This window comes from Mytilus trossulus, chromosome 13 (genome assembly GCF_036588685.1).
Source record: "Mytilus trossulus isolate FHL-02 chromosome 13, PNRI_Mtr1.1.1.hap1, whole genome shotgun sequence".
NCBI lineage: Eukaryota > Metazoa > Mollusca > Bivalvia > Mytilida > Mytilidae > Mytilus > Mytilus trossulus.
In genome coordinates, this window is record NC_086385.1 from 6,105,704 (window position 1) to 6,117,724 (window position 12,021).

A 12,021-nucleotide genomic window follows, 5' to 3' on the forward strand; every position below is an offset into this window, starting at 1 on the left:
AAAAAATTATTTTAAAATGCAAAAATTATATATCAAAAATTGTTAAAAAAAAGTGTTAGGAATTTCCCTCTTGGGGTACCATTTTGGGGTATTTCCCTATGAGCGTAGTCCAGGCGATAAGACATTGACATATTGAGGAATTAGAAAGGGAAAATGAACTTAATTAATAACATTTGATTATCATGGTATATAAAAAACCAATTTGAAGACATAAAAGTATAAATTCATAAAAGTTTGACCATTGTTACTTTACGTTGTCATGGTCGTGACGTGACGTTGTTGATGAAATACAATAAGGAGGCGGGGCTTATAGGTTAGATGGGGTCATTGACGTATAAAGCTAACGTTTATACGTATAGCTTTATCTGTATAGTAAAATAGCTGATTGCAGTATAAAACCTGGCAATAGTTTCAGAATTTACATTATTTTGAATGATTTTGAGGTAGGCCAGAAAATCCACCAAAAATAGTATGAAAAAGTTTTTACCTGTGGAAAATTATGATTTAAGCAAAAGTAACAAGAGCATTTAGCAGTAGTTTTAGTATTAAATTCGACACATTGTTCAAATGGCACTTCAAAGAAACCAATGTTATGTCACAATATGATTTTTTTTAAACAAATTTGGCTTAACTAACAGAACCAAACTCTTCATAATTAAATTAGACAATAAAACTTTTACTATTTAGAATTTTAAAAGAATTTATTGCTTTGAAACAGAGCTTTTAATTCGGGCAATTTTACAAGCAGACCTTTTCCATTATGTGTTAGATGATAAAATGGAAGCTTTCCAACAAAGCACCTTTTAGATGAAAATGACAATCTGCCCAATTTGTTTTCTGGCCATACAGTAAATATTAAAAAGAAGGTGTGGTATGATTGCAAATGCGACAACTCTGCACAAGAAACCAAAATGACACAGAAATGTACAACTATAGGTCACAGTACAGCCTTCAACATTGAGCATAGTTAGCTATGAAAGGCTTCAAAATGACAATAATGTAAAACAATTCAAACGATAAAGCTAACGGCCTAATTTATGTTAAAAAAAAAAACACTTTGGATTTGGTCTTTGAGACATGAGAAATTACTTTGTTTCTCTCAAAACAACATAGCAAGAATTCTCTGCCATTGAATTGCAAAATTTTTGATAATGTATAGAATTTTTTTTGGTTACAAATATTTGGGAAAAGTAGTGGAAACTTGAATATGTAAAAGAATTATAAAATTGTCAAAATAGAATCATTCTATACAAAGCACCCTTAGGTTGAAAATGATAATCATCACAGTTAATTTTTATCCATTCAGTAAACATTTCCTCTTTGAAACATGGGAGATAATCTGTTTTCTCTCTATACAACATAACTAGAGTTCTCTCCCATTGAATTGCAAATACTTTAATGTATTGAAAACTTTATCGGTTACAAATATTTGGATAAAAAAAAACAGTGTAAAATTGAATTTATATGGAATAAAATTGAAATCAATATAACCAGAGTTCTCTCCCACTGAATTGCAAAAACTTTGATAATGCATGTAAAACTTTGGCAGTTACATATGTTTGGATAAAAAAAAACAGTGTAAATTTGGATATATATGGAATAACATTTGAAATCAAAGGTCTTTTTTCTCTATATACAACATAGAAAGCTTCTCTCCCATTGAATTGCAAAAAACTTTGATAATGTGTGGAAAACTTTGTGGGTTACAAATATTTGGATAAAAAAACAGTGTAAATTTGAATATAAAATCAAAGGTCTTTTTCTCTCTATACAATATAGCAAGCGTTCTCTCCTATTGAATTGCAAAATTTTTGAAAATGTATTGAAAACTTTGAATGTTTACAATTATTTGGAAAAAAAGAAGTGGCAACTTGAATATGTAAAAGAATTTAAGGAAACAATGTCTTTTATCCTAGGTTGATAGAATTTGAACATTGTCATTACAATAAATAAAATAACATAAAATTAAAGGTGTTTTTTTTCTAGGTTAATAGAATTTGAAGATTACCATTACAATAAATAAAATAACATGAAATCAAAGGTGTTTTTTTCTAGGTTGATAGAATTTGAAGATTACCATGACGACGAAGGTAAAGACTCCTTACAGACCAATGGTAGTTTGCAGAATTTATATGAAGGAGATGGACATACTTTAAATGAAGGTAGGATTGATTTGACTGTCACTCGACTAGATTCTTAAAAGTGAATCATAAAATTTTGAAATAGTTTAATTACTGTATTATATTTTTTCTATCTAATGAGGTGCATACTGAAAACCCCCTGTAACCTGTTATGTAAAAGTGTGCAGAACATTTTTAAGGTTATTTTAAAAGTTTCCAAAAAAGGCATTCCTATGATTAGTTTGATTATCTTTATACTTTAACCCTTCAATAAATTTTATGTTGGTGGCATATATTTGAATGATTGATTTTTGGTGTTTAATGGTTTAACTTTCAGAACTATTGGGTATATCAAGGTGGTCAGTTTTTCTGGAAACTTGAAACAACTACCAACCTTTAGCAGGAAAACTTGCAATCTTAGTCAATTAAGTTTGGATTTGAGCGAATCTGCTGTGTGCTGTGTTCAAACTCACAACCTTAGTGTTGATGGGCTAGTGATACAGAGGATGAAATACTTCAACCATATATTTGAAATTCTCTTATATTTGTATTACTTTTCTAGATTTTAGAGGATTTCAGTCTTCACATACTCTTTATATATATATAAAACATTGTCAGTTTTTGCTGACCAATTGTTGACCTCTAGATTTTTTTATTTTTTTTGGTGACTTTTGTCCAATCGCAACTGTTTCATTGCATTTTATTAGATACAGTGTAAGAAAGTGTGAAATATCACAAGGTGCATCCATGAGTTTTTTTCCTTAAACTTAATTTAAAATCTTATTATAATTGATGTCGACTGCTTGACATTGAAATACAATCTTATCTAGCTGCATTAAAGACCCCTTGGTGACCTTCTGCTGTTTGCTCTTTGGATGGGTTGTTGTCTCTTTGACACATTCCCCATTTCCATTCTCAATTTTATCTATGTTTAATCATGGAAGTATTATATTGACCGGAACTCCAACAAGTTTCATCCATATTTTTTCAGAGAACAAATCAATCCTTTCAAGAGATTCCAAAAAGTCCGATACTTCTAGTCCGTTTATAGAGTTTGAGGAGGACAAACCAGAGGAAGATTTTACTGGCCAAATCATATCAACATCAGAAAAGATGAAGCTGACAAAAGTTAATAAAAAAGGTATGTAGACCTCTCTTATTATTTATAATCTGGATTACAGGCAGGCCCGTAGCCAGGAATTTGCGGGGGGGGGGGGGGGGGGGGGTTGTTGGATTCACAAACTCGACTTTAACAGTCACAATTCGAACAGAACATTGATTTTTACAGTGCTTCTTTGTTTTCAAGGAGGGGGGGGTTCGGATCCAAACCCCCTCTGGCTACGGGTATGACAGGGTATTTTGAAAGTAATTGATTAAATTAAATTACATGTAATCAGATTTTGGCTGAAGAATGATTACTGTGATTACTTGAAAGATTGTAATCAATTACAGCTCATTAACAATTGCAATCACCTCAAGTCTGCTTATAATATGTTAATGGGTTGTTCATATTCATTTAATGTCTGGTAAAAAATGCTATGATTTAAATGGAAGTGACAGCTGTTGTTGAGAATAGGTGCACTTTTATAATATCAACGTCAAAAAAGACTAAAAAAAAAACTAAATTTAATAAGAAAAGGTATGTAGACCTCTCTTATGATTTGTTCAAGGGTTGATTAACTTTCATAATGTCTGGATTTAAGGGCATACAATACAGTTACAGGGGAGGTAATGACGTTGCTGATGTAAAATATTATTTTCCTGAAGTCAACTTTTTTTAAGATTTAAAACTTATAGCAAACCAAAAGTATAGTTCTGTCTAAAACATGGTTGATTGGTTGAAAGATAAATTGGTTTTATGACATGATGATCAATTGGCCGTTTCAGAATCTAATGCATCCTGGGTAATATTTTCAAAAGCATACACCAAAGCGTGTTGATTGGTTTAAAACGTTATAAACAATGGAAACTCAACCAATGACGTAACGTAATTTTTACTTTGGATACGAACAATGAAATTACCCAGGATGCTTTAGATTCTGAAACGGCCAATTGAGGGGAAGGAAATCTGACTTGCTCATGTTGCTTTTGGAAACCTAGGGTTTGGTTGATAATGACCTTGCCACATGTCTTCTATTGACCTTGTAAGATCACAACGCACCCCACTGATTTAATTTCAACATGGCTGACAGCACAGTTACATGGATTCTCTTCAAAATTGGTTTATATACTGGAAAAGAGAAGCCCATGTGACCATATTTTTAAAGCACTTTCAACCTTTGAGGTCTTAAACCATGAAAATAGTAACCAGAAATAACTATAAATTTGAAACTATCACATATATTTTGAAATTTCTTGTGGAAACAGTATTATGACAACCATTGTTTTCAAATATTATATTGAATGAAACATTGGCATTACCATCTTAAGTACAAGGGAGAAAACTATCCTTTACTACAAGTTGATTTAGAATATCATTTTGCTTCCGATTTGTTGGCTTAATATATATACTCTGAAGCAAATCTTTGATAAAGATATTTAATTGCACTAGTACATGAAAGGAGAGTGTCAGATTGATTAAACTAAACTCTAGATGCCGTTTTCATTTTAGTTCTTTAAATATATCGGAAGACGCGAACTTTGCCTAGCGCTTCTGTGACTAGAAAATGTCCATTTTTAGTGATAGCTAAACCCATAGGATGCCAGAGTCCATCGCTTTTTGTCAGAAGATATTTACAGAATGAACCATCAGGTAAAAGAACGTGAATACGATGGTTCTGGTTGTCGGCTACGAAAATATACCCGTAATCATCACAACAGATACCGTAGGGTTGAAGTATTTGATCTTGTTTCGTGCCATAACTTCCATATTTTGCAAGGAATTTTCCGCTTGAACTGAAGATTTTGATATTTGGCGCTGCTGTGTCTGTTACTAAGATATTATCCTTATTAGTAACGGCCACACAATATGGATCTACCAGAACTTTCGAACCTTTTCCATCTACTGCTTCTATTTTCTGTAAAAGTTCTCCTGTTTTGGGGTCATAAACTGTTAACTGTAGTGTACCACAATCTACAACTATGATATGACCTTTGCTGTTTGTAGTTATTCCCCTTGGATGCTTGAAATGACCAGAAATAGAGGAAAGAAATTGACCAGCCGCATCAAAAATCTTAACTTCGTTTGTTTCATAGTCTGTCACTGCAATATTTCCATTTTTTAGAACAGTTGCATCAAAAGGTGATCCTAACTTGTCATCTGGCTTTCCAACGAATTCCAAAGTGAGGTTGCCATTCTTGTCAAAGACCTTGACCTTTTTGTTGTCCCTGTCTACTGTGACCACCTCATCACTCTGCGTAATAGAGACTCCGGTTGGCCAGACATCTTTAAAATCATTGCTTCCCTCTGCGTCGAATGTTTTCACGACCTCTGGTGAATTCTTCAATGGTGGTAACATAGTGGTCACAGACAGCTGACCATTTTCAAGAGCAGATGCAGCCTCTTTTTGACTAACAGGAACATGTTCAAGTAGAAGTTTTCCAAAGAGAAGTTTAATATTTTGTTCCATGTTTGTTCCTGGGGAGAACCCCATTTTTAGTTTCTGAGTAATTCCATCAATTTGCATATTAGCAAGTTGTGTAAGACGGAAAGTAATTTGACGATGTAAAGCAAGGATTTCGTCGCTACGTCCATGATGAAGTAGATATTGAAGATATGTTGCATTATCCTGCAAAGATTTACCAGCAATTTCAAGGTTATTGCTTTTTGTTTCAAGGTCAGCCAATTCCGCTTCACATTTTTGAGAAATGTTTGTAAGCATTTTAGATTTGTAACTGTCAATTATTTGATGTAAAGTCTTTGACTGGGCTTCTAAATTTTCTGTAAGTTTTTGTTTGCTCTCTTTCAACGAATTCTCATAAGATTTTAAATATTTCACATAGTCAGCAATGCTGGGAATGCGACCTTGGATTCCCTCTAGTAAGCCATTGATATGACGTTTATAGCGAGGCAAGGCATCGTCAAATTTGATACTTTTATGACTATCATGCTCCTCATTTTTACATTGAGGACAAATTAGAATTTCACAGATTTCACAAAAAAAGTCCAATTGATCATCATGTTTGGTACATGGTCGTGCTTGATGTGAACGCATGTCATGATCATAGAGGCCATTTTGAATTTGTTTGAATGGTATGACACTGTGGTTACGGGTTATTTTTGTGCGACGGTGGGCATCGGAACAATTGCTACACATATCGTCATTACAGTCTAAACATAGATATTCAGCTGATGTCCTTTTCCCATCAAATGAGCAATAATCACACTTTCGTTCTTTTGGATGTTTGTAATCATGAATATTCAGTAAATTAGACAAGAATGGATTCTCAGGAAATGTAGTGGCTCCCTCTCCTGGAATTCCTATAAAAGACTGACATATAGGGCACTGTAATCGATCAATAGAATTTTCTTGATTTGTCGTGCCTGGTGCATCATGGGAGATTTCCTCAATACACTTCTCACAGAATGTATGTAGACAAGGGAGAATCCTGGGATTCTGATAAGTCTGGTTACATTTGGAACACCTCAGGAATTTTGATTCGATTAATTCAGCAAGAGTTATCTCCACTTTTCCATTCATTGTTGTTGCTGTGGTCATCCCTGAAAAAAAATCAAATAGATATTAAAATCATATGAGCTGTGTCTGATAGAAATAGACCTCATGCAAGTGCATTTTTACATGTCATATACTGTGGATTCATTTATTTTCGTGGGTATCAATTTTCGTGGATTGCTGAAAACTTGCATATTCGTGGATATTTGATTTCATGGTTTTGTAGATCTCTGTATAGAAAGCCTATTTAAAATAGAATATTCATTGTACATTTGAATTCGTGGTTCACCTGTACCCAGGAAACCCATGAAAATTGGTATCCAACGAATAATAATGAATCCACAGTATACAACTTTTAGGACTATTCAAATACAAAATTTGAGATGAATCTTAGTCTTTTATGGGTTTATTATAACAACTCAACTTTCAAACAGTTACTGAATTTTAATAGAGATTTTATTTAAAGCCTGAATACAATAAGAGATAAGTTGACACACAGTTCAAGCATTAAACAATAACAGCAACAGCAAAAATATGTTTGTACTTTTCCCTTCAACCCTGGATCCATGCTTGTATTTTTTGCGCCTGTCCCAAGTCAGGAGCCTCTGGCCTTTGTTAGTCTTGTATTATTTAAATTTTAGTTTCTTGTGTACAATTTGGAAATTAGTATGGCGTTCATTATCACTGAACTAGTATATATTTGTTTAGGGGCCAGCTGAAGGACGCCTCCGGGTGCGGGAATTTCTCGCTACATTGAAGACCTGTTGGTGACCTTCTGCTGTTGTGTTTTTTTATTTTGGTCGGGTTGTTGTCTCTTTGACACATTCCCCATTTCCATTCTCAATTTTATTGTATAAAACATTACAATAATAACAAGGTTTCAAATGAGACAAGTACACATAAGGCAAACAAATGTTTACACATATCATCTTAAATAAGATTAACATAAATACATGTACCTGAATTTAAATGATAAAAATAGAAAATTACTGTAAATAAAAGAGAGCTTTACCTTTAAAAATCTAGATGGAATAATATCTGTATTAATTTTACAAAAGCATAATTTCCTAATGTAAGTACATTCACAGCAGTGTAAAGAATTATGAATTTAAATACTTGTTTACCTAAATACCCAATTTTCCAGATGACTTTTCGCGTTTTCACACGTACATGAATTTTAAAAAATGAAACACATCATTCCAGTAGCTAGGGACAACAAACTTTCTATAAAAAATTCTGTATTAAATATTGATAGAGCAGATTAAATTGATTAATCGCTTTAAAAAACATATTTTATCGTGATAATCGCTTGATTGATGACAGGAAAAAGGAAAATTACATATTGATTTTCATTTACCTGATTACCCAAGTGTGAGAAGTTAAATTAAAAGCAATTAGTGCAAAAAGGTGACATTGATTTGGTATTGGACTTTAATTAAAGGTTTAAACTTCAAATCAATCAAATTTATTGAAAACAAATTTCATTTTAAGACTTTAATTAAATTAAAAAAATATTGATATTCTTTTAGAACTTAACAAAGTTAGTATTTAAATAGAAAATACTGAAGTTCTTAAGTTAAGTATATTTGTATGACCCATATAGTTTTTGTTGGCATATAAAATTATTTAATTTTATCAATATGACTTAGATTAAAATACACTTTTGCCGGTATTGATTTTTTGGGGTGTTATGATCATGTTTTGAGTCCATAATCGATTTTGTAAAATTAAAATTAAATTTCATATGTTTTTTACACTCATTTTAAGTTTTCCAGTTTTGCTCTATACCAAAGTACTAATATATTGAAATAACTCTTTATGTTAAATTTTTCAAATGCCTTTTGTTTATACTCATTATAATAAAATCGTAATATTGTAATTGGTCTTACAATAATATAACCTTTTTGCACTGACAGGGGCGGATGCAGGAATTTTCGAAAAGGGGGGTGCTAACCCAGGGCAAAGGGGGGGTGCAAAACATATGTCCCGATACAAATGCATTGATCGGCAAAAATAAAGGGGGGTGCGCACCCCCGGAACCCCCCCCCCCCCTCTGGATCCGCCACTGACTGATATGTCATAAGTAGACACTAATTATTCTATCAATCAATAAATGAATAATTATAAAATTTGTATTGAACTTGGCTTAATTTTTTGGCAGGAATTACAACTATGAAGACTATCTGTTACTTCCCTTTTAATGTAAAAAAAGAAGATGTGGTATGATTGCCAATGAGACAACTCCATCTCCACAAGAGACCAAAATTACACAGAAATTAACAACTATAGGTCACTGTACAGCCTTTAACAATGAGTAAAGCCCAAACCACATAGTCAGCTATTTACATTTTGCCAATGAGACAACTCTCCACAAGGGACCAAAATGACACAGAAATTAACAACTATAGGTCAACGTATGGCCTTTAACCCCTTCTTGTAATAAACATAAATATATCATTTTTAAGGCATTGCCATTGGTAATAGAAAGTGTAACAGGTCATTAGAACTTTTACAGAACTTAAAATTGAGAATGGAAATGGGGAATGTGCCAAAGAGACAACAACCTGACCACAGAAAAATCTTGCATATTTGTCTTAATTTGGCCTGGAATTACAACTATGAAGACATTCTCACCCCCTTATTAACCCCTCCTTTACAAGTCACATATCAATTTTCTATGCTAACAATAAATTAGAAATTTAAACACCACTGTATTTGTTTATTATATTATATCGGAAGGTCAGTATATAATTGGGTGTGAATTTGTATAAACTTTGTTTGACTAAGCTTTATAGTGTCCACTGTATATACCATGGATAAGATATATATTATGGTAATTCTGCAACAGTTTATACTAAGACACTTTAATTGAAAATCCTAATCCTTTGCTTGACATGAGGCCAGTTGGATTAAAAGGTTTAAAAGGAAAATCAAAAGAAAGGAAAATTTTGATATGTTTTTTACTCTTTTCTTATATACTTTAAGAGTACAATAGGCCTTTTGGTCATAAAATTTTACAAAGTTCTTGGAGTTCAAAATTTGTCCTATAAACACCAAATCCAATTTCTTTATTTGTTGATTTTCGAACCTGAGTACAGTGAATACATATGACTAAAATTGAATTGGTTAAATTGCAGTTAAAGGACAAAAACTGGAGTCAAAAGAGTTCGAAATTTTCAATTTTATGGATTTGATATAGCAATATATGATAAACCCCTGAATTTGAACTACTGCATGGATATCGAATTTTAAAAATTTTGTAGAAATAATTTTTATAAAAAAATTACAAAATCCCATGAAAATAAATGTGAAAATTGCTTTATTTTTAGCCCGAAATTCTGAATACTTTTAATTGAGTAAAGATTGGGTTTAATGTCACTAATATCTAGTGAGAATGTTGGAATATTTTTAGAATGATGTGCCAATTTTGAATGAAAAAATGTAAAGGCAAATTTTGCTTATCTACCTGCTTGGCGTTTTTAGATATAGACAGCATTGAATTATTTTTTAATTTACTTCATATATCATACATGTTATAAGAAGAATTTTATCAATGAATGAAATAAAATACAGTTTAAAAAGATAAAACTATGAATACTAACTTTTAAAATCAATAAAAAAAACCCAGATCAATCTTACCCCAAATTTTAGTTTTTTGGAATCCTGAAAAAATATGTGCCTGTTATCTTTAGCGTTGTTATGTGGCCTGTTTTTAACATCTCCAGGTAAAAATTGACAGGTAGAAATAATTTTACCTTTCAAAAACTTATAATCATAACGTGCCTATAGCTTATATCGTAAAAGTATTTAAAAGGGATCAGCGTTTTAATTCTTTCAATTATTTAGTTTGAAATGTTAAGTATCCATGCTTCAGTAATTTGAGCTTTCTTTTTACATGTATTTAAATGGATGATTGTAAATTAAAATGAAAAAATAAATATTGGAAATGATGTTAAGGATATTCTCTTTAAAAGAAAATTGCCTGTTAATAGTTTAAAGTTTAGATCTGAGGATTTGTGTTCAATTGCTAAATGGATAGGATAAAGATAAAAAATGTATAAAAAAATCATTGACTATTTTCATCTTTTATGTAAGATTTATGTCTGATTTCATATTTATACATACATGGCATAATCATGATAAAAGAAAGGAACAGTACTTTAATTGCTGTTCTATATGGTCAAGTTTCAGCGTGGAGAAAATAAACTCTCACCTCACTGCAAGTTAGATGGGCCTTTAAGCACTGGGATCATTATACAATAGAAACCAATCTGCAAAGAAACAACCTTGACTGGCCCTGCACGGTCAGCAAAAAATACCAAAAACACTGCTAAATGTTCCTAAAACTATTTATAGTGGTTTATATTTAGATTGTTTTTAAATAACTTGAGTATCTGGATTGGTTAATTGATTGGAGTTTTAACACACCTTTCAGCACTTTTGTGCTATTTTTTGGCTGTTGTTTTTATTGGTTGAGAAAGCCAAAGTGAGAGAACCACCAAACCTCAGTAGATAAACTGACAATCCTAGTCAATCAAGATTGTAGTCTTATTCACCAGTTGTTTTACAGCATTCAGTGTTGACAGGCTAGGGACACACTAGTTAGAAGATAACTGTATTGTATTTTACGCTCCGACGGCATCAATTGGAATTTGATGGTCGCAAATTAAGTTTACTGGCGGGTATTTGCGACCATTGTTATCTCCATTTTAATAAAACTGACAGCAAACAACATTAAAACATGTATTTAAAATCTGTCATATTGCTGGCTGCGCTTGGGCATACTTCCCATAACATCAATTAGGAGATAACTGTATTGTATTTTAAGCTCCGACGGCATCAATTGGGGATTTGATGGTCGCAAATTAAGTTTACTGGCTACGCGTTAGCGGAAACAGTAAACAGGTATTTGCGACCATCAAATCCCCAATTGATGCCATCGAAGCTTAAAATACAATATTGTTATCTCCATTCTACTGAAACTGACAGAAAACAACGTTAAAACATGTAATTAAAATCTGTCATATGCCGTCTGCGCTTGCGCGTCTGCCCCATAGCAGCAATTATCAATTGATGCCATGTATGAAAGTGACGTTATCTAATCAAAATGAACGTTACAAATGTTGTTGCATTAGAATTATGTATTTATACTACTAAGTCACTGAGGTTCTCATTATAATACATTTGTTGGCCAAATGGGCATTTGTAATAAAAATGGGATTTGAAGATCTCTAAATTTTACCACACAGCTACGACAGCCCCTGAACTTTAATAAAAACCTATTTTAT

General features: G+C 32.2%; 2 protein-coding genes across 4 annotated transcripts in view; one reads left to right on the forward strand and one right to left on the reverse strand.

The window, feature by feature from the left end:
• Nucleotides 1-12,021, forward strand: part of LOC134694996 (islet cell autoantigen 1-like) — a 45,211-nt gene that overhangs the window by 14,529 nt on the left and 18,661 nt on the right. For both annotated transcript variants that reach the window (XM_063556123.1, XM_063556122.1), the window contains 2 exons: nt 2,056-2,162; nt 3,112-3,261. In XM_063556123.1, the coding sequence (XP_063412193.1) occupies nt 2,056-2,162; nt 3,112-3,261 (257 nt within the window). The remainder of the gene's footprint in view (nt 1-2,055; nt 2,163-3,111; nt 3,262-12,021) is intronic.
• LOC134694995 (tripartite motif-containing protein 2-like) lies at nt 4,645-10,525 on the reverse strand. 2 transcript variants are annotated; one of them, XM_063556119.1, is made up of 2 exons: nt 10,373-10,525; nt 4,645-6,780 (listed from the first exon to the last, which is right to left on the reverse strand). In XM_063556119.1, exon 2 carries the CDS (start codon nt 6,776-6,778, stop codon nt 4,736-4,738), a length of 2,043 nt encoding a protein of 680 aa, XP_063412189.1. In that variant the 5' UTR covers nt 6,779-6,780; nt 10,373-10,525; the 3' UTR covers nt 4,645-4,735. The 2 variants fall into 2 exon arrangements, with proteins under 2 accessions (XP_063412189.1, XP_063412191.1); XM_063556121.1 differs by lacking the exon at nt 10,373-10,525 and adding an exon at nt 7,746-7,883.

What these genes read in the sequence shown, in the direction of transcription:
- LOC134694995 (XM_063556119.1), bottom strand. Translation starts at nt 6,778, where the DNA reads ATGACCACAGCAACAACAATGAATGGAAAAGTGGAGATAACTCTTGCT.